The sequence below is a fragment of the Schistocerca americana genome, chromosome X (assembly GCF_021461395.2).
Source record: "Schistocerca americana isolate TAMUIC-IGC-003095 chromosome X, iqSchAmer2.1, whole genome shotgun sequence".
Taxonomy (NCBI): domain Eukaryota; kingdom Metazoa; phylum Arthropoda; class Insecta; order Orthoptera; family Acrididae; genus Schistocerca; species Schistocerca americana.
In genome coordinates this window covers 806,363,621-806,385,581 of record NC_060130.1, presented here as the reverse complement: position 1 = coordinate 806,385,581, position 21,961 = coordinate 806,363,621, and the positions used below count along the sequence as shown (strand labels likewise).

The 21,961-nt window shown below is 38.8% G+C and overlaps 1 protein-coding gene across 1 annotated transcript in view; it reads right to left on the bottom strand.

The window, feature by feature from the left end:
* Positions 1–21,961, bottom strand: part of LOC124556493 (rab GTPase-activating protein 1-like) — a 159,921-nt gene that overhangs the window by 7,679 nt on the left and 130,281 nt on the right. The window contains exons 13-14 of the mRNA XM_047130450.1: positions 20,844–20,950; positions 19,983–20,066 (exon numbers count right to left, since the gene is read on the bottom strand). Of these exons, the coding sequence (XP_046986406.1) occupies positions 19,983–20,066; positions 20,844–20,950 (191 nt within the window). The remainder of the gene's footprint in view (positions 1–19,982; positions 20,067–20,843; positions 20,951–21,961) is intronic.

The window sequence follows — 21,961 nt, the reverse complement described above, 5'->3', positions numbered from 1 at the left end:
TATCTAGGGTAACCCCAAGGTACTTTGGATGTTTGTTGTGATTTAGTAATTTCCCGTCTAGATAGACTTGTAATTCTCTGTTGGCCATTTTGTTGTTCAAATGGAAGGCAGATACTTCCGTCTTTGTAGCACTAGGTTGTAGCCTCCATTTTCTAAAGTACTCGCTGAGAATCCCTAGGTCACTTGTAAGAATATCTTCGGCAGTTTCTATATTTCTGTGGGCTGTTGCTAGAGCCCAGTCGTCAGCATAACCAAATTTGCGCGATCTGCCCCACATCACAGTGAAACAGAACGATAGCGTAATGATACAGTATATACGAGGAATAATCTAATGGATAATGAATATCATGTTAACTGGTAAATTTGCTCATAATTTACTGATGTACATGAGTAAATACATCTCACACATGAAAACTACTGTGTGTGTGTGTGTGTGTGTGTGTGTGCGCGCGCGTGTGTTTGGAGGGGGAGGGGGAGAGGGAATGGAAGGGAGGAGGGGGAGAGGAGGGAAGAAGGGAGGGAGATATGGAGGGCAGGGGATACTTTGGAGGAATACATACCTCCTCCACAGGGCAACAGTCTGAAGTGCCCTGTAAATGCACAACTGGATTCAGATCACAGCTGTGAGCATATCACTTCGTAGAAGGAACACAATTCGTGTAAAATCTCTCCCCTGCAAACCATGCAGTATGATTGATTACTCTTTAAATTCAAGATGACAAGTAACTCATCAGGACAACCCTCCTGTTAAACTGTCAAGAGCAGTAAGTGCCCAACATTTGTTGATAAGAAACGAGCCTCACCATTAATCTCCATCTATCAATTTGTCTACAGACATAAGATAGGCTAGTCAATACCACCATACTGAAACACTATATACTGCAGATATTTGTCAAATAGTATTTCAAAGAGATAGAGGAGCTGGCCAGTACTTACCTCAGCTCAGTACAGCCGATAGATACACAAAAAACAGAACCGAAAATTTACGTTCCTAGCTTTCGGAACAAATGTTCCTTCATCAGGGAGGAGAGAGGGGAAAGAAAGGGAAGAAGGGAAAGTAGATTCAGTTACTCACAACCCAGGTTATCCAGGTTATCCTCCCTGATGAAGGAACATTTGTTCCGAAAGCTAGGAATGTAAATTTTCGGTTCTGTTTTTTGTGTATCTATCGGCGGTACTGAGCTGAGGTAAGTACTGGCCAGCCCCTCTATCTCTTTGTCAGTATTTGTTTCACATATTTATATGAGATTTTCGATTAATCATTTAAATAATATTTCAATTATGCCACAGTACTTAAGGATCACTCCATACACAAAATTACCAGCAAATGGGTAGATTGCGAGCAGCTGCTTGGCAAGAGAAGCCCAGTCATTACCCCACATGTAACAAACATGTTGCTATAAAAAATACTTCTGTAGTGTGAAGTGCTTTCCTAAGGGATGCTCTGGAAGATCACTGATTTGTCAAAATGAGTGTTAAAGTGTTTGAAGGTCTCTGGTAAGCAAAATATATTATGAGCCTAGTCTCATTTCAATTGCAGACAGTTACTAACATGCTCATCATGAAATCAGAAACATCTGACTGGGGCACATGTAGGGTGCATAAAACCAAATGTACCAGCTTTTCACTGCTTAATCAGTTGGTAGGCCATAAGCTCCACAGAATATCTCAGGGCCCTGCATAGTGTCAATATTTGCTCTCTTCCCAGTGCCTCATGTCGTGTTTCTGCTTTTGTATCTGGGCACTTTAAAGCTATGTTTAGTGCCAATGTGCCAGATACTAGACATGTGTCAAATTTTACTTTATCTCAGATTACATATGAGACGCAAAGAATTTCATTTTATTACTTCACTTATTTCTGTTTATTCTAAACATATAGGGTGGGCAAAGTAAAACTTGACCAGAAATTACTTACAATACAACTGATGCAGGACTGACCCTTGTTAATGAAATCAAAGAAGATGCTGGCAATGTTCACCACTGACATTGGTGCAACACTGTGCTCAATTTATCAAACTTTGAGAAACAAGTACATGCTCTGTCTGGGGGAGAGCAGCAATAGCATTTTCAGCATTATACTTTAGCACTTCCACTGTGTGAGGTTTATATGAGCAGATCCAACCCTTCAATTTGCCCCTTAGGTAAAAATTAGAGGAAGAGCAATGACGCGATCAAGGCGGTCGGGACAATGTGTTGTCTCTGCTGACTGTCCTCTCTTTACCAAACACCTCGTGCACTTGTGACAAGTTTGTCAACGTGGTGTGTGCTGTTGTTCCACCTTGCTGGAAAAAGCCATTAATTTCCTGTGATTAGATCCACATACATATTGAACAATTCCTCAACATACTGGCACTGTTAATTTGGTGAAAGAATATTGTTGCATGCGGACACCAGATATTGTGCACAAAACATTAATCTTGAGATTATTCAATGGCTCTTCAAAGTAATGGGGGGATTTTTTTGATGCATAATGGCACACGTTCTGTGAGTTCACATACCCACACAGGCCCCATCTGAAAAAAATGAACAACTGAGGATCCAAAAGCCCCGGTTCAACTTCACTCGGAAACCACTGGCAGGACTCAACATGCTGAAGTTTGTCTCGATGCCTTAACTCTTGCACAGCAATAAACTTGTGAGGATACAGATGCTTGTCCTTTTTGATACTTTTTTGACACAACAGTGTCTTAATTCGCATTTGCACAGATAAGTGGTTGTTGAGATTTCAGCAGATTTTGTTCTAGGCTTTAATGGTGTTCGAACACTATTTGGGCAGTCATCAATTTTGTTCACAATAGTACCCATTTCATGCCTTTTGCCACTAGGTTCTGCATTGCAGACTTTGCTGGAAATTTTGCCAAAACACTTCCAGTCTTGAACTTCTGTGGAAACTATTCCGTACATGTTTTCCATGAACTATACTTCACTTAACATTCAATGATCACACACTGTTTTATTGTATCATTTTGTGCTGTATTCAACCGGTCACTTAACACGTCTGCCCCTCTCACTCACTCAAATGTAATGACACAGTGAAGTATTTGAGTCACAGCATGCAGGAGAGGCACATGCGCAGACATTAGACAGTAACCAATAGGTGCATCGAAATCATGTTTTCCACCATTTTCTGTGACGGACAGTTCTCCTGGTCATTATCATTAACAACAGTCAATTCCACATCAACCTCACAAATATTTTCTGAGCCAGTTTTATTTTACCCACTTTAGTGAGCACACAACAAGATGTAACAGGGTGTATACAAGGAAATGGAAAAAAAATTCTCGGATTTTTCCCGGATATCCCAGTTAAAAACACACTCTCTCCCAGGTGAAAATACACGTTTTCTGTGTGAAGTGACAGTATACTATTCCTCAGAACTGTAAAACTCATCAATCCTTTGAATGGTTATGGTTTTATACACTGGCGTAGAATTTCTGAGCCCTTTTGAAAACGAAACTCAGGAAAAAAGACCATTTACACTGTATATTTTCGTATTACGAAAGTATAAATTCGAATTCCATCAAACACCTCATGTTACTTTCCGAAGCATTGAAATCGAGATTGCGATGCGCCTTTGTAAGCCAGTCATAGCTCATGTCACGTGATTTCGCCAGCCAATACAGTGGGTATTCAGAGCTTAGGACACGTGATGTAGTCAGCCAATAGCATTATCACTGTTGAAGTAGTGCGTGCCACACATATAGGAAAAGATAATGGTGTACATTAATATGCATAGTGTTGCTACAAGAAAAGCAGAGCTTTCACATATAATATTGGTCTCTACGATTAATAAGCTGCAAGAGAAGCTAAACTTTCACATATAATGTTGGCCTTTTTTTGCGAGATACACCACACAAATGTGCCAGGAAAAGTTTTAATACCGACATAAATGTCTGATCTTCTGGGCTCGAAATTTTTTCTATATGGCCGTCCTCAAATACTTGATTTTTAAATGAGAGTCAAACGCTCTGTGAGTTTAAGAAATTCTTCGCACTTCCTCGCACTTTGTTCATCTTGCGTAAGAGGAAATTTACTTTGAAAGTAACGCTTTTCAAGCAATCATTCACAATATTTTCCCGAGACCTGTTAGAAAGAGGTTCGTTTCATCAGTTGCTAGAGAGCGCCAGATAACAGCCGTCACCACGCTTGCGCAGCTACGATGACGCAGTAAGCCCATATGTTCGTACGTGTAGAACATTAAAAGATTTTATGTTATGTTACAAAAGAAACAAAGCATCAGAGGAATTCCGTGAACCATACTAAAACGCGTAATTCAGCTTAAAGAGCACATTCGTATGTCTAGATTCGGTTGTAAATTTTCTTGGAGTACCAGTACTGTATTGTCTCATTTTTTTTTTTTATTATGGCATAATGCCATATGTACTCTAAGTTGAAAACATTCTTCATTCTTCATTGTTCTGCAAGGCGATTAATGCTTGACTGAAATTGCCTCCCGAGGCAGATACCCTGGTTTGCTCTCAGTGAATAGGGCAGCTTGTGCGCCAGTAAAATTTTTCCAGGTAGCATCTTGCTGCTTGCTTATACAGCTAACAGCCACACTTTTGTAGCCAGAAGCTGGAGAAGGTAAATGCGCAACTCAACTGCGCATGCGCATGGGTTCGCTCGCAACTGCTCACATGAATCTAATGTAAACAGTTTTGACGCCATGCTCATCGGAGGCAATTCATTGTTATGAAGCATTGCATACTCATCCTAAAGCCTTTCACACATTTTTCTATTGGCAGACGCTTGTATGAGCACTGTGTTATGTTGTGTACATAGCACATTTCCTTTGCAACTTAAGTTCCCCCCCCCCCCCCCCCCCCTCGTTCATGTTTTATTGCTGCAGTATTATTCTGCAGTAGCGGGATGCAGTAATATCCTTTGTTAGAGTATTATTTCTTACCATTCAAAATTACAAACAATTAACTGAAAACTGAAACAAAACAGAAACATCCCGGAATTCTAAAAAATTCCCGGGTTTTTCTCGGATCTCCCAGTTGTCCCAGGTCGTATACACCCTGTGTAAAGTGCTTAGAGATGCAAAAGATAACAGGGTAGTGGAGACAGAAAAATACACTGTCCAGTCACATTAATGTCAAAAGCCTGAATACCCACCTTCTGCAGAATGAGACATGCAGGAAGAGTGTCAATGGGGGTTCTGGAAGCTACAATAAGGGATGTGGAGCCATGTCAGCTCTAGCACCATGGCCAGCTGCAATAGGATTCTCAGTTGAGGATCCATGGGGCAAACAGCCTGAGTGAGGTGGTACCACAGATTCTTGATTGGGTTTAAATCCGGGGAGTTTGGTGGAGAAAGGGGTACAATAAACTCATCCTGGTGCTTTTCAAACCATGCGCATACACTTTGATTTGTGTGACACATTGCATTGTCCTGCTGGTAGAGGCCACTGTGCTGAGCAAAATCAAACTGCATATAATGGTGGACATGGTCCCCAAGGATGATTCAAACTTGGGTTGATATTGTGCCTTCTAGAATGATGAGATAACTCAGGGAATGCCACAAAAACAGTTCTCTGATCATAACACTTCCCCCTTACCCTGGAGTCTTCCAAAGATTGTTGCTGCATGAACCAGGTGCCTGCTGTCGAGATGGCCATACACAGCAGAGTCCTTGAGGAGATACTGTTGGTAGTCTGCTGGTACATCTGGGCAGTCAGCTGCTTAACAGTTGCACATCTATTCACTCACCCACATCACCACAACCGTTGTTCACGCCTTTCTTCTATGGCCTATGGTACTCTACAGTTGCCTCGGTGCCAGTTTTGGATAGTGCCATTTTGCCAGCCACAGTATACTTTAACCATGGTTGCACATGAACAGTTTACAAAATTAGCTGTTTCAGAAATGCTGCCACTCATGGCCCAAAAGACAATTATCTTGCCCATTTGAACATCAGATTAATCACTGTGTTTCCGCAATATGACACGACAGTATTGTTTTCCATGCCCCCTGATAAATTTTCCCTCTGCTGCTAGTGCTGCCAGCTGCAGTCTGTGAGAGGTTACTGCATGTTGACATCGAACATAGGCAGTGGTCACATTTATGTGACTGCAACATGTAGAATGAGAATGTGAAAACAATACTTGTAAAAGTTATATAGTTGCCCAAAAGAAAATTGGACAATTGACAATGAGAATGTAGTGCAAGAAGATGACAAGGAAGATTCAATCCTTACCTCAGTGTTTCAAAAACTTTTGCATGAACTTGGAAGGAAAATAAAGTTCAGGTAATAATGAAATACTAATGGAATTCTAACAGGATCAGGCCAAAGAGTGGACAGGAGAAAGAACTATACAAGCTCATGAATAAAACTTATGACACCAGAGACAGTAAATCAGATTTTGAAAAGCATGTAATTCTAATTGTTCTGAAGAAAGCAAGAGTCAGAGGATGTGAAAATGACTACACAATGAGTCCAGAATCACACATGTCAAAAATACTCGTAACAGTATTTTATTGAAGAATGGAAGGGAAAATTGAAAGTAGAAAAAATGGCTAATAAAGAACTCAATATAGTGAAAAGACGAAATTTTTGAACACAGATTATGACATGTGATAGTGCTGAAATCTGTTCAAGGCATGATAGAAGAATACAAACACAGAACAAGGCCTAGATGTGAGTAAGTAAGGCAGATTGTTGGTGATGTAGTATGCATCTGTTATGCTGGAATGAAGATAATTGCTGGCAAGTGACATGACAGGAGAACTGTGACAGACCAACTTTAGGATTGATTACTGAAACATAGGCATGAGTTTCTATCTTTTAAATGTCAGAATCTTTAATTTCATTAACTATTCCCTTTTCTGACACATCGGCACCACATTTGTGACAAGGGAAACTCCCCATTTTTTCAGGGGTAAAATGGCCCAGTGGATAACCCACTAAAGACTCAACATAGATCAAACATGAAAACAGGAAGAGGGTGTAGTGCATTGCAAAAAAAGAAGCAAAATACAAACAATAAATGGTCCCAGCTCAAGATGTGCAACATCGAGCACTGCGCAAGAACCACACAATCGCAGTTATGGTCTTGTACTGCAAACTGGGAGATCCGTGTCCAAACTTCCACTGTGACCCCCCCCCCCCCCTTTTTTCCCCCTCGAAATTTTTAACTTTCCATCTGGTCACTGACCTGTTTGTTCTCCTTCTGTATTCTTGGAAATTGCGATACTATGCATTGGTTATAGAATATGACTCATTTGGTAAGAGCATATTAATATCGCAATTAAACATTATGCATATTGACAGCAGGTGACATGCCACATAGCCCTTGCACAGAAATGAAAACAACATACAAATGCGTGTAAAATATGTTACAACAAAGGAATTAAATAGGCAAAACTTGCAAAAGGGAATGCAAGAGTAATAACGGGTGGTATTTGTGTTGAACAAATAGGAGGTACATACATCTGGAGGTCCCTTCCTTACACATCACAGTTGCAAACAGATGTTACACCACGACACAGACACAAATTTGAATATGACGAAAAGATACGTCAATGACCAGATGGACAGTTCATTTTCTGTTTTCAAAGTTCAGAAAACCTGCTTCCTGTTTTCATCCTTGATCTGTGTTCAGTTTTTGATATTCTACCCACTGGGCCACCTTACCACTAAATGGGGTGAAGGGAAGTTTCCTTTGTGAGTGCAAAGTTGTTAAAAAAACATCAGGAATGAAAATTCACCTCCAATAGACTAGTAAGTAATGACAGACATCTAAGAAGGCAACCACTGGCTAGACTGTTGTTGTTGTTGTTGTTGTTGTTGTTGTGGTCTTCAGTCCTGAGACTGGTTTGATGCAGCTCTCCATGCTACTCTATCCTGTGCAAGCTGCTTCATCTCCCAGTAACAACTGCAACCTAACTCCTTCTGAATCTGCTTAGCGTATTCATCTCTTGGTCTCCCTCTACGATTTTTACCCTCCACGCTGCCCTCCAATACTAAATTGGTGATCCCTTGATGCCTCAGAACATGTCCTACCAACCGATCCCTTCTTCTAGTCAAGTTGTGCCACAAATTTCTCTTCTCCCCAATCCTATTCAATACCTCCCCATTAGTAATGTGATCTACCCATCTAATCTTCAGCATTCTTCCGTAGCACCACATTTCAAAAGCCTCTATTCTCTTCTTGTCTAAACTATTTATCGTCCATGTTTCACTTCCATACATGGCTACACTCCATACAAATACTTTCAGAAACGACTTCCTGACATTTAAATCTATACTCGATGTTAACAAATTTCTCCTCTTCAGAAACACTTTCCTTCCCATTGCCAGTCTACATTTTATATCCTCTCTACTTCGACCATCATCAGTTATTTTGCTCCCCGAATAGCAAAATTCCTTTACTACTTTAAGTGTCTCATTTCCTAATCTAATTCCCTCAGCATCACCTGACTTAATTCGACTACATTCCATTATCCTCGTTTTGCTTTTGTTGATGTTCATCTTATATCCTCCTTTCAAGACACTATCCATTCCATTCAACTGCTCTTCCAAGTCCTTTGCTGTCTCTGACAATTACAATGTCATCGGCAAACCTCAAAGTTTTTATTTCTTCTCCATGGATTTTAATACCTACTCCAAATTTTTCTTTTGTTTCCTTCACTGCTTGCTCAATATACAGATTGAATAACATCGGGGAGAGGCTACAACCCTGTCTCACTCCCTTCCCTATCACTGCTTCCCTTTCATGTCCCTCAACTCTTATAACTGCCATCTGGTTTCTGTACAAGTTGTAAATAGCCTTTCGCTCCCTGTATTTTACCCCTGCCACCTTCAGAATTTGAAAGAGAGTATTCCAGTCAACATTGTCAAAAGCTTTCTCTAAGTCTACAAATGCTAGAAACGTAGGTTTGCCTTTCCTTAATCTAGCTTCTAAGATAAGTCGTAGGGTCAATATTGCCTCACGTGTTCCTATATTTCTACGGAATCCAAACTGATCTTCCCCGAGGTCGGCTTCTACTAGTTTTTCCATTCGTCTGAAAAGAATTCGTGTTAGTATTTTGCAGCCGTGACTTATTAAACTGATAGTTCGGTAATTTTCACATCTGTCAACACCTGCTTTCTTTGGGATTGGAATTATTATATTCTTCTTGAAGTCCGAGGGTATTTCGCCTGTCTCATATATCTTCCAGACCAGATGGTAGAGTTTTGTCAGGACTGGCTCTCCCAAGGCTGTCAGTAGTTCTAATGGAATGTTGTCTACTCCTCGGGCCTTGTTTCGACTCAGGTCTCTCAGTGCTCTGTCAAACTCTTCACGCAGTATCATATCTCCCATTTCATCTTCATCTACATCTTCTTCCATTTCCATAATATTGTCCTCAAGTACATCGCCCTTTTATAGACCCTCTATATACTCCTTCCACCTTTCTGCTTTCCCTTCTTTGCTTAGAACTGGGTTTCCATCTGAGCTCTTGATATTCATACAAGTGGTTCTCTTTTCTCCAAAGGTCTCTTTAATTTTCCTGTAGGCAGTGTCTATCTTACCCCTGGTGAGACAAGCCTCTACATCCTTACATTTGTCCTCCAGCCATCCCTGCTTAACCATTTTGCACTTTCTGTCGATCTCATCCTGGCTAGACTATAACTTGGAAATGCACAGCAACTTCTCATTTTACAGAGTTTATGCATATTATATAACAAATGTCAACTGCAAGGTGATTAGTACATTGCATGTACCTGTAAGCATGGCACAACACATGGCATTAGAACAGCCCACTTATTTCTAATAGTCTTTTTATGCCATGAGACATTAATAATAACGTCATTGATCTGGGTGAATGTCGCTGTATGGAAAACACTTTTCTTGAGATGTACCTGAACACTTTTGATGACATAATGCGTAATTAAGTATTTGGAGATTACATGCCCTTGTGATATGTGATTGTGCCCAATATGCAAATTACTGTTTTGTATTTGGATTCTGAAAATTAGATTTGCCACACTGAGAAGTAGTCACGTTACTGCGCACATCCATAATCACTCCAAGTTATTAATTTTTCGAGGAGAAAATGATGGATGGAGCAGTCTTTTTTTTCTTGTGAACACTAAATGAAATGGAATGATCGTATGGCATTGTTTGCCGGGAGGCCATATTCGGGGGGAGTTCAGCCACTGGCAAGTCCTTTTTAGGTGATGCCACATCAGCGACTTGTGAGTCAATGATGATGAAAGATACACAACACCCAGTCCCCTGCAGGGAATTGAACCCGGGCTCCCTGATTGTCCATTGTAAGATATGAATGCACTTCAGCTTGTCACACTATCTGTTATAGTATTTCTTTGGGTGGCCTTCATCCCAGCACTTGTAGTTTTGTTTTGCAGGATGTGGTAGTGTGACCTAGATTACAGCATTTGATGCATTTAGACGCAACCAAAGAGTCATTCACATTCCGTGTTCTGAGGCCAATATACAGTGCTTTGGAGTTTACTTCTTTCATACAGTGGAGAGCATCCTTGTCTTAATCCCAGTTTTAAAACATAGTCTGAACTCCTGTTCCAGCTCTTCTATAGTTTTGTACTACATTCCTCACTGGGAAATCTCACGTGGCATGTCATTCACAAAAAATTATGGCAATATTTTTTTAAGGGGGCTTACATTTAATGTTTGGTAATTTACTGGCTTTCTCTTGTAGATTATATAGACAGATACAGGAAAATTTCATGTAAATGATAAAGCAAACAATAAAACGAGATCTGCTATTTTTAGCAACATAAAGTGTCTCCATAGATGATAAAGAGATTGACAGGATTTACGATGAGATAAAACAAATTATTAGGATTGTTATGGAAGAGAAAATTTAATTTATGGGTAACTGTAATTCAACAGTATAAAAAGGAAGAGAACAAAAAATAGTAGGAGAATATGGAACAGCTAGAATTTTGTACAGAGCATAATTTAATCATAACTAACATTTGGTTTATGAATTGTGATGAAGGTTGTAATGTGAAGGAGAATGGAAAAACTGGAAGGTTTCAGATTGATTATGTAACAGCAAGACGGAGACTTGGAAACCCTATTTTAAACTCTGAGACATTTCCAGGGACCTATGTGGAATCTGACCATGATTTACTGCTTATGCACTGTAGATTTAAACTGAAGAAATTGCAAAACAGTAGGAAACTAAGAAGGTGGCATATGAATATTTTGAAAGATCCAGAAGTCACTGAGAGTTTCAAAGGGAGCATTACGCAATGACTGACTGAAACAGGAAAGGAAGATGGTAGAAGATGAATGGGTAGCTTTGAGAGATGAAATAGCAAACACAGCAGAGGATCAAAGAGATACAAAATGGTTAAGCAGGAATCGCTGAAGAACAAATGCAAGGCTCTAGAAAATTGTATAACTAGGGAACAGTTGAAGGAGTACATAGAGGGTTATACAATGGAAATAGGGGACTGATGACCCTGTCGTTTAATCCCTTTATGCCCAAAAATACCACCAACAAGGGAAATGAATCTGAAGGCAATGTTATAGAAACACAATACAAAGAAGATGATAATGAATAATATGATACTGCAAGAAGAACTTGACAGAGCACTGAAAGACATCAGTCTAAACTAGACACCTGGAGTAGACGAAATTTCCTTGGAATTTCTCAGATATTTGGGAGAGCAAACTATGACAAAACTATTCCATCTGATGTGCATGATGAAGAAGAAGGTTAAATACTCTCAGACTTCAAGAAGAATGTAATAATTCCTATTCCAAAGATGTCGGGGGATGACAAGTGTTAATTGTACCAAAATTTCAGTTTATAGTTCAATTCTTTTATCTTGGCGGCTCGCGCATGCCCGCCCAGACGCAGGAGATTGCTGCGTTGCCAGTTGCACACGACGCACGCACCAATAGAAGCAGTGCCATAGTATAGCATAGCTCGCAAACTTACGTTTAGGGGGGAGCGCGCAGTTCAGTTCATGAAGTAAAGCCACCACGGCTGCATTAACCCTTTCGCTGCTACAAAGACGTGCTCCCTGCCTTCCGTGCTATGCGCGATTTTGTCACTGCACTGCTCACCTGTGCAGACACATCGTGTTCCGACTGCTTTGACACTCTTATCAATCGATTCCACAAAAACTATTTGGCCCAAAAATTAGATTTTTACACGTCTTCTTGACTGATACCTTCCCCCCATAAATGACTTAATTTTGTTTCGATGTTCAACGCAGTTATTATGCAGCATTAAAAATAGTAAACCACTGCACGAAATTTTGAAGAGTTTGCAGAGGTAAAAGTCCATAGAGTATACTTTCCGTATGGTCGACTTTAGTTGCCACAATGTTGAGAATGAAATGTGGACAAGATACCTAAATTTCACATAAAATTTACTGTATAACAATAGCTCATTTAAGTACCACATAGGTGTCGTATGTAATACTGAGAAATATTCCGTCTTTCGCGACTGTAATAAAAGTTTTATTTACACTGAGCACGTTTGGCTTTATTTTAAAGCACTTCAATCAATCAAAAGGAAGTAGACAAAATACATTAAACAAAACTGTGGACTTACAAAAACATTAGGACTTGAATATACCGTCTATCAGTGAAGTGCTCTGAGCTATGTCAAATATAATTTTTGTGTGTGGCACACACAAACATCATTTATTTGCTAGAACACTGATCTGCCAACACAAACGTTGAATATTGTGTTACTGCAGCACAAAACTGCGAAAGGTGACTTGGCAATGGAGGAGACAAAATACTGTCCACTGAAGATGCTTCAAAAGAGAGAAATGCGTCTGGTCTAAATAAGCCCCTTGTTACAGTTGCAGAAGAGGAATATATTTCAGTACCATTGGTAAAACTGCGACTGTGGAACAAAAACAAGAAAGAAAAATGAGTACTATTGTGTATGTGCCATACCTTTCCTTGATTGAAGTGCTTTAAAATAAAGCCAAACGCGTCCGGTGTAAATAATACTTTTATTACAGTCGCGAAAGACGGAATATTTCTCAATATTACATACGACACCTATGTCGTACTTAAATTAAATGAGATATTGTTATACAGTAAATTTTGTATGAAATTTAGGTATCTTGTCCACATTTCATTCTCAACATTGTGGCAACTAAAATCGACCATACGGAAAGTATACGCTATGGACTTCTATCTCTGCAAACTCTTCAAAATTTTGTGCAATGGTTTACTACATTTAATGCTGCATAATAACTGTGTTGAACATCGAAACAAAATTAAGTCATTTATGGGGGGAAGGTATCAGTCAAGATGACTTGTAAAAATCAAATTTTTGGGCCAAATAGTTTTTGTGAAATCGAATGATAAGTGTGTCAAAGCAGTGGGAACACTATGTGTCTGCACAGGCAAGCAGTGCAGTGATGACAAAATCGCGCACAGCGCGGAATGCGGCGAGCACGTGTCTGCAGCAGCGTAAGGGTTAATGAAGAGACAAAGCACTAGAAATTTCAAAAAATTGCATTCAAACGAATATAATTCATGAAGTAAGGCACTTCAACATTGTTTTTAAATAATGAAAATATTAAGCAGTGCATAAGGTTTGAACTCATAACCTTTCGCGTAGCAGCCCAACACCTTAACCGTTACGCTAACGCACCTCATCTGACTACATAATGCCATGAGGATTATAACACGTCACGCAAAATACTAACAAACACTGTTGGTATGACTATGAATTACTCACGCTTCGTCGAAGTACAATAGGAAATAAACAATTATCGCTGTTCTTTATTGCGAAAAAGCGGTTCGTGAGAGTGATACAAACACCTTTCCTTGCTATCGCCTCAATTAGGAGTCTTATTGCTTGTTTGGTTTAATTAATTGATAGAATATGAAGCAATTGGTATAAAGAATGCATTTTCAAAACTTTCTATAAAAGAATGTCTGCTATCAAGACATTGCTTTTGTTCTATTACTTTATTTATGACTGAACGTTTCTAAAACTGAAGACACTCGTCCATGCTCAGCACTGCAGTCGAGATGTACAACATCGTTCTCTGTTTATTGGCTGACTGTGTTTTGTGACGTCAGATGCGCAGAACGAACCTAAACTCGGCCGCCAACATAAATGACGCGCACTTTAGTAAGTCATGGCTTCAAAGTACTGACACAAATTATTTACACAAGGATGGAAAAACTGATAGAAGCCTACCTTGGAGAAGATGAGTTTGTATTCCAGAGAAATGTAATAATATGCGAGGCTATACTGATCCAACGACTTATCTTAGAAGGTAGGTTAAAGAAAGGCAAACCTACATTTATGGAGTTTGTACACTGAGAAACAGCTTTTAATAATGTCGACTGAAATACACTCTTCACAATTCAGAAGGTAGAAGGGGTAAAATACAGAGAGCAAAAGGTTATTTACATTTTTTACAGAAACCAGACAGCAGTTATAACAGTCAAAGGGCATGAAACAGAAGGGAGTGAGACAAAGTTGTAGACTTGGAAACCATATTTTAAACTCTGAAACATTTCTAGGGACCTATGTGGAATCTGACCATGATTTACTGCTTATGCACTGTAGATTTAAACTGAGGAAATTGCAAAACAGTAGGAAATTAAGGAGGTGGCACATGAATAGCCCTGAAGTTATTCAATTTGTACACTGAGCAAGCAATAAAGATACCAAAGAAAAATCTGGAGAAGGAACTGAAGTTCAAGGAGAAAAAAAAATATGTTTTCTGAAGACACTATGATTCTATGACAGACAGTAAAGGACATAGATGAGCAGGTGAATGGTATGAACAGTGTCTTGAAAGGAGGATATAAAATGAACAAGGCTAATGGAATGCAGTCGTATTAAATCAGACAATGCTGGGGGATTTAGATTAGGAAATGAGACACTAAAAGTAGTAGATGAGTTTTGCTATTTGGGCAGCAAAATAACTTATGATGGCTGAAGTAGGTAAGATAAAAAATTCAGACTAGTAATAGCAAGAAAGCATTCCTGAAAAAGAGGAATTTATTAACATCTATGAAGGGCATTCAATAGCAACACATTTCTTTCTGAAAGCACATTGGTTTTATTCAGGATTCAAATACACCATTTATTTCTCACTCTCTTGGCTACAAAACCCCATTTTTCAATATGATCTCCGTTCAATGCAATGGCCTTACACCACCATACTTGGAGGTCTTGTATGCTCATACAGTGCGACTCTACTGGTCAACGTTGGAGCCAACATCTTGCTGCATCAATAACCTCCCTCCCCATCATCCATGTACTGCTTCCAGCAGAGCACATCTTTCATTGGGCCAAACAGACGGAAGTCAGAAGGTGCAAGGTCTGGGCTATAGGGCTGATGAGGAAGGACAGTCCAATGAAGTTTTGTGAGCTGCTCTCGGGTTTGCAGACTTGTGCGAGGCCTTGTGTTGTCATGGAGAAGAAGTTCATTTGCATTTTTTGTGGTGTCGAACATGGTGAAGTCTTTTCTTCAATTTCCTGGGGGTAGCACAATAGACTTCAGAGTTGACCATTGAACCATGAGGGCGGACTCAAACAGAATAACCCTTTCTGAGTCCCAGAAGACCACCGACGTGACTTTACCAGCTGAGGGTGCGGCTTTGAACTTTTTCGGCGTAGGATAGATGGTATGGTGCCGCTCTGTGTATTGGTGTTTTGTTTCCAGTTCAAAGTGATGAACCCATGTATCACTGCCTGTGACGATGTTTGACAAAAATTTTACACTATTAGCCTTGTGATGTGCAAGCAATCCTGCACAGATGTTCCTTTGTTGCTCTTTATGGTCTTCTGTTAGGTGATAAGGAACCCAGCGGGCACAGACCTTCAAGTATCACAGTTCGCGAATGAGTGTGTCAGCGCTACCAACAGAGATGTCCAATTTTGCAATGAGGTGTTTGTTTGTGATCCATTGAACACCTCGAATGAGTGTGTAAACTCATTCCAACACTGCAGGAGTCACAGCTGTGTGTGGCCAGTCGGCTCAAGGGATATCGGACAGGTTTGTGCAACCCTGTTGCGATAAAGACACACGAGTTACCCCAGGTCTCACTGTGCTTCTGTTCACTGCCAGACCTCCATAGACATTCCGCAAGTGCCTATGAATATTTCCGATGCTCTCATTTTCCACTAAATAAATTCAAATAAATCTCTCTGCTAGGAACGCATGTCTGTTACAGGTGCCATTTTGAAGGCGACATATAGAGGCACAACCTATCAGAACTTAATGAAATTACAGGGGCTGAAGTGGAAATATTCCATGGTGTACCACAGAAAATTCTGCACTGTTCCAACAGAAATGGGCTGAGAAAAAAATGTGTTGAACTACTTATTGAATACCCCTCACAATAAAAATTTAAGCATTAGGAAATCTTTTCTGAAGATATTTGCCTGGAGTGGAGCAGTTCAGTAAAGAAAAGAATAGAAGCTTTTGAAATGTGGTGCTACAGAAGAAAGCTGAAGATTAGATGGGTAGCTGGCATAACTAATTAGGAGGTACTGAACAGAATTTGGGAGAAAAGAAATCTGTGGCACAGCTTGACTAAAAGAAGGGATCAATTGATAGGACACATATTGAGACATTAAGGAATTATTAATTTGGTATTGAAGGGAAGAGTGGAGGGTAAGACTTGTAGAGTGAGACCAAGAGACGAATACAGTAAGTCGATTCAAACGAATGTAGGTTGCAGTAGTTTTTTGTAAATAAAGAGGCTTGCACAGGATAGACCAGCACTGAGAGCTGCAGGAGACCAGGCTGCAGACTGAAAATGATGACAATGACAAAAAATGTTAAATTGATGGTTTTTACGAGATGTCACAGTATTTGGCATTTTTTCCTGTTCTCTTGTAAAAATGTTATACATCTCTGGGCAGCATTTTACCAATATTGGTAACAGATAGTCATTTAATGTCGAAATTGGATTTTACCTTTTTTCTCAATGCAGAGAATTGTGTGCAATCTTAAAATACCAGTTGACTTGCTGCATAAAAACTACAGCTCTTGATGTGACACCGAACAAAAACACCCTACTTCCAATGATCACCATTCTGGTAACAGTTTTTGGTTGACTTGACATTTATTGACACTTTTTCAAAAGTTATTGAGGGTAAAAATAAAAAAATAAAAATTAAGAGAGCTTTAATGTGGTGCATTAGTCAAGCTACACATTTTCATAGCACAAATACATGTGTATGAAAAATATCAACTATGGCACTTTAGTTGTGTAAACATATAACTCAACATGGCATCTGATCAACTTTCAACCTAAACTAAGCCCCAATATACATAACAGATCACACTGTACCACACACATCATTTACAAAATAGTAAAAATAATACTGAATAAATATTTATTGAAATGAACATTTTCACTGTTCCATTTACCCTCAAAAACCAGTCTGCATGACGTCACGCGTCCTGGCTCTGATTGACTGGCAAAAGCAAACCAAGCAGGTGCCATGTTGATTTATGTGTTTGTGAAGTTTAAGTGCTGTATTTGGTGATTTTCATGTTTGTACTTGTGTACTCCAAAAATATGCAGTCCCCAGATAGAGCCATTTTTGCTATACTTTTTTTGCGGAAAAATATCAGGAAATCTGATGACGCAAACTTAAACACTGCCTGCATTCCAAGTTGAAAGTAAATATTGTTTCATTATTACTTCTAATCAAATTATGTGACTAGGGATTATCATCTCAGTCATGTGACTGGACTTGTGATTTCCTGTCAGAAAGATCACAGTTTGTAATAACTGTTAGAAAATCACTGAGTAAAACACAAGTAATATCTGACATCCGCAAGGAAGTGTTCAGTCCCTCTGCTGTTCCTGATCCACATAAATGATTTAGGAGACCATCTGAGCAGCCCTCTTAGTTTGTTTGCAGATGATGCTATCATTTACGTCTGCAGCTCATGGTCGTGCGGTAGCATTCTCGCTTCCCACGCCCGTTTTCCCGGGTTCGATTCCCGGTGGGGTCAGGGATTTTCTCTGCCTCGTGATGACTGGGTGTTGTGTGATGTCCTTAGGTTAGTTAGGTTTAAGTATTTCTAAGTTCTAGGGCACTGATGACCATAGATGTTAAGTCCCATAGTGCTCAGAGCCATTTGCTTTCATTTACAATCTTGTGAAGTCATCAGGTGATCAAAACCAATTGCAAAATGATTTAGACAAGATACCTGTATGGTGTGGAATGAGTCAATTGACTCTAAATAATGAAAAGTGTGAAATCATTCACACGAATACTAAAAGAAATCTGCTAAATTTCAGTTCCACGATGAATCACACAAATATAAAGGCTATGAATTCAACTAAATACTTAGGGATTACAATTATGAATAACTTGAACTGGAATGTTCACATAAATAATATTGTGGGGAAACTGAATCAACAACTGTTATTACACTTAGGAGGTACTACAGGTCTATAAAAGAAACTGCCTACACTATGCTTGTCTGTCTTCTTCCAGAATACAGTTGCACAGTGTGGGATCCACATCAGATAGGATTGACAGGGAACATCGTAAAAGTTCAAAGAAGGTAAGCTCATTTTGTATTATCATGAAATAGGGGGAGAGTGCCACTGATATGATACTGAATTGGGGTGGCTATCATTAAAACAAAAGCGTTTTTCACTGTTGAAGGATCTTCTCATGAAATTTCAATCGCCAACATTCTTCTCCAAATGTGAAAATATTTTGTTGGTGCCCACCTACATAAGGAAAAATGATTCATAATAAGAGAAATCAGAGCTCGCACAGTAAGATTAAATGTTCATTCTTCTTGTATATTGTTTGAGAGTAGAAGAGTAAAGAAATAGCTTTAAGTTGTTTCGATGAACCCTCTGCCAGGCACTTAATTGTGAATTGCATACTAATCATGTAGATGTACAAGACATGTCCAGAAAGTAAGTACGGTTTTGGAAAAAAAAACTCAAAAACACGTTTTCAAACCAAAATTTAGTTTTAAAAGAAGGAGCATTTCGTAAGGAATTTTTCTAGGTAGTTGCCACTACTGTTTGCCATAGTGGGATACAAAACTTTCTGTGCCACTTAATAGAAGGATGCCACCACTGAAGACAGGCGCTGCTGAACATTGTTTTTTTGAGTCTTTTCTACTTGTTGAGTTCCTTCCCAGGTGTGAAATGCTCAGTCAATGCATTGCGTTGCTTCATGACAACACAAAACCTTATTCAACAATTCAGTTGGGAACAGTTTAGTCACCCACCATACAGCCCTGATTCCATACCTTCTAACTACCACTTACTCTTGAACTTGAAGTGTGATTTTGGGGGAAGGTGCTTTGACAGTGATGACGATGCCCAAAAAATGGTGTTGAGCAGTGGCTGTCTTCACTGGCGAAATCTTTCTACAAAGAAGTTATAGAAAAGTTGGTTTCCTGCTATGACCCATGTCTGAACAATGGTGGCAACTATGCGCAAAAATAGTTTAAGAAAAGGTCTCTCTTGTAAAAATTAATTTTGGTTGAAAAAAATCTCATAGATGTAGACTACGCTGAAATCAGAGGTAAAACGACATGACTGTAAAGAACTATAACTATTGTACAAGAAAATTCTGTAATCAGTCATAATGTTGATGAATAAAGGTTTCATTTATTTATACCTAGTATTATGCTTAAAGGAATCTTCAGATAATGGCATACATTTCATGTACTTTGTATACTGATGCAACAATATGAAGCAGAGAAGAACTGTGTTAATTTCAGTCAAATTTTTTTCTGTCTGGAAACTAAGTAATGTATGGGAAATCATACAATGAAAATTTTTAATTACTGTGGGTCAAAATCTCTAAGAAAAGGACATAAAGTATAGTCAGGTGACTAAAACAAACATAAAAAACAACTGAATCTCCAAATTACAAGTTAATAAAATTTAGAGTGAAGCACATGAGGCACGTGTCTTGCAAATATTATAGTGAGCATCTTCGAAAGTTAATAATGTATACACTACTGAAAAAGAACAAAATGTAACAGTAGTTTCATTCATTATGCTGTGCATTACCTGTTTATATTCCGTAATGATTGTATTATTTCTGCAGCTTTCATTTTCAGCCCTTTGTACTTCACGTTGCAGCATTTCTTTAATCTAGAGAAAAAATGGAAAGTAGAAAGAAGAGCAATAAAAGCAGTAAAACAATATAATGATTTCTTCGGTAAATACAACACAATTTCTTCTCTGATAATAAAAAACTGGTTTCTTAAAATCTGTATTGAGCAGGCGAGCCAGATAGTTGAAATTACAATGAATCCAGCATTTACATTTAGAGTTGCGATAATGATGCATTTCTTGCTACTGTGTCAACTTTATTGTTCGTGTACAGTGAGATGATGGCCAAATTGCCACACACCTCATGTTTGATGAAGCAGTTTGTTATAATATTGTTCTTTTCCAACCTGATGCAGCTATTTCTCTTGATGGAAAATAGCTGGGGAACATGGAATGTAATATGACCATGCACTCTGTCCACTAAGTCTATAAACTGCTGTCCCATGATTTCATTTATAATACAATAACTGACAATCTGTACCTTCATAATTGTACTACTACCTAACTCACCATTTTTAGATATGCTTAAATAGTTACTAATAACAAATGACACATCGTGACATAATATGAACTATAAAAATGTAATACTTGCTGTTATTTTTAAGATTTGGCTCTGTTATTTTCCCTGTATACATTTCCACATCTCCACTATCAAAAAATATGTTAGCTCTCTCAATCCCAACACGTTTCACCAGCTTCCTATATTTAGTTTTGACAGCACAATTTATCTTAAGCTTTCACATACAGAATGCTTTTACGACTAATTAAATATGAGAAAAGTGAAACAGATGCAGGAAACAAATGAGCTGTACACACCTGCAATGTTTCTTCTTCGAGGCTTCTCTTTTCTTCCTCAGAACGTTGCAGGGAAGCCTGCAGAAATTCAAGTCGAGTTGCATAACTCTTTTCAGCTTCTTGGGCTTCTGTTGAACACAAAATTTGAAACATAATTAATTAATGAGGCTATAAGACACCAACAAAAGGTCACAGTTGAATTATAATGTACACAGAAGTATCAAACTTCTGAAAGATTAAATTATCCGTCCCCCCCCCCCCCCCCCTCTCTCTCTCTCTCTCTCTCTCTCTCTCTCTCTCTCTCTCTCTCTCTCTGTGTGTGTGTGTGTGTGTGTGTGTGTGTGTGTGTGTGTGTGTGTGTTTGACTCAACAAGTAACATACCTCATTTTTGACACTAACTCTGTAAACCAGACAATATGACTTAGCATTTTTTCATGTCAACAAGGCATTGCCAGAACTGAAAAAGTGACAACTCACAGAAAAATATCTTATGACCAACAGAGAATTGAGCTTTGGGTCTCAGGATTTGTAGACTTTTCCTTACCCACTCAGTCACCAAGTCACATATTTAATTTAATTGAATCATACATATCTCATAGCCAAATTTGTAACTAATTCAATTACAGCAACTATTTCATAGGTTTAAGAGCCCATATAAATACAAAAATAAAACACATACACAAAATAAAATTCAAATAACAGAGAAAACATTTAAGCCAAATCTTTCACTCCAGCAAACACAATGAAAGTCATACATGCAAAATTATTAGGATCACTCTGATAGTTGAGAAAAGAAGCTACTTCCATTCTCCTGAAAAATTGTGACTTCACATGGTCTCAAAGTACACATACCACTCTTTCAACATGTAGCCCTTCAAACCACATATTCAAGAACGATATCAAGTGTATTTGGAAATGTTGTTCAGGATCTCTTTACAGGCAGAAACATTTACTTTCTATGAATCAATATAATTCCCACAGATGGTATCTCTCTTCTTTCTCATACAGAAAAGTAACACAGGTCCTGATCTGGCTGGTAGGCTTGATGCAGAATTGTATGGTTTCAGAAACCTTTCCATTGTTTTCATTGCCCCAAGAACAAGCAAATTGTGATGATGGAGCAGCATTCAATATAGAC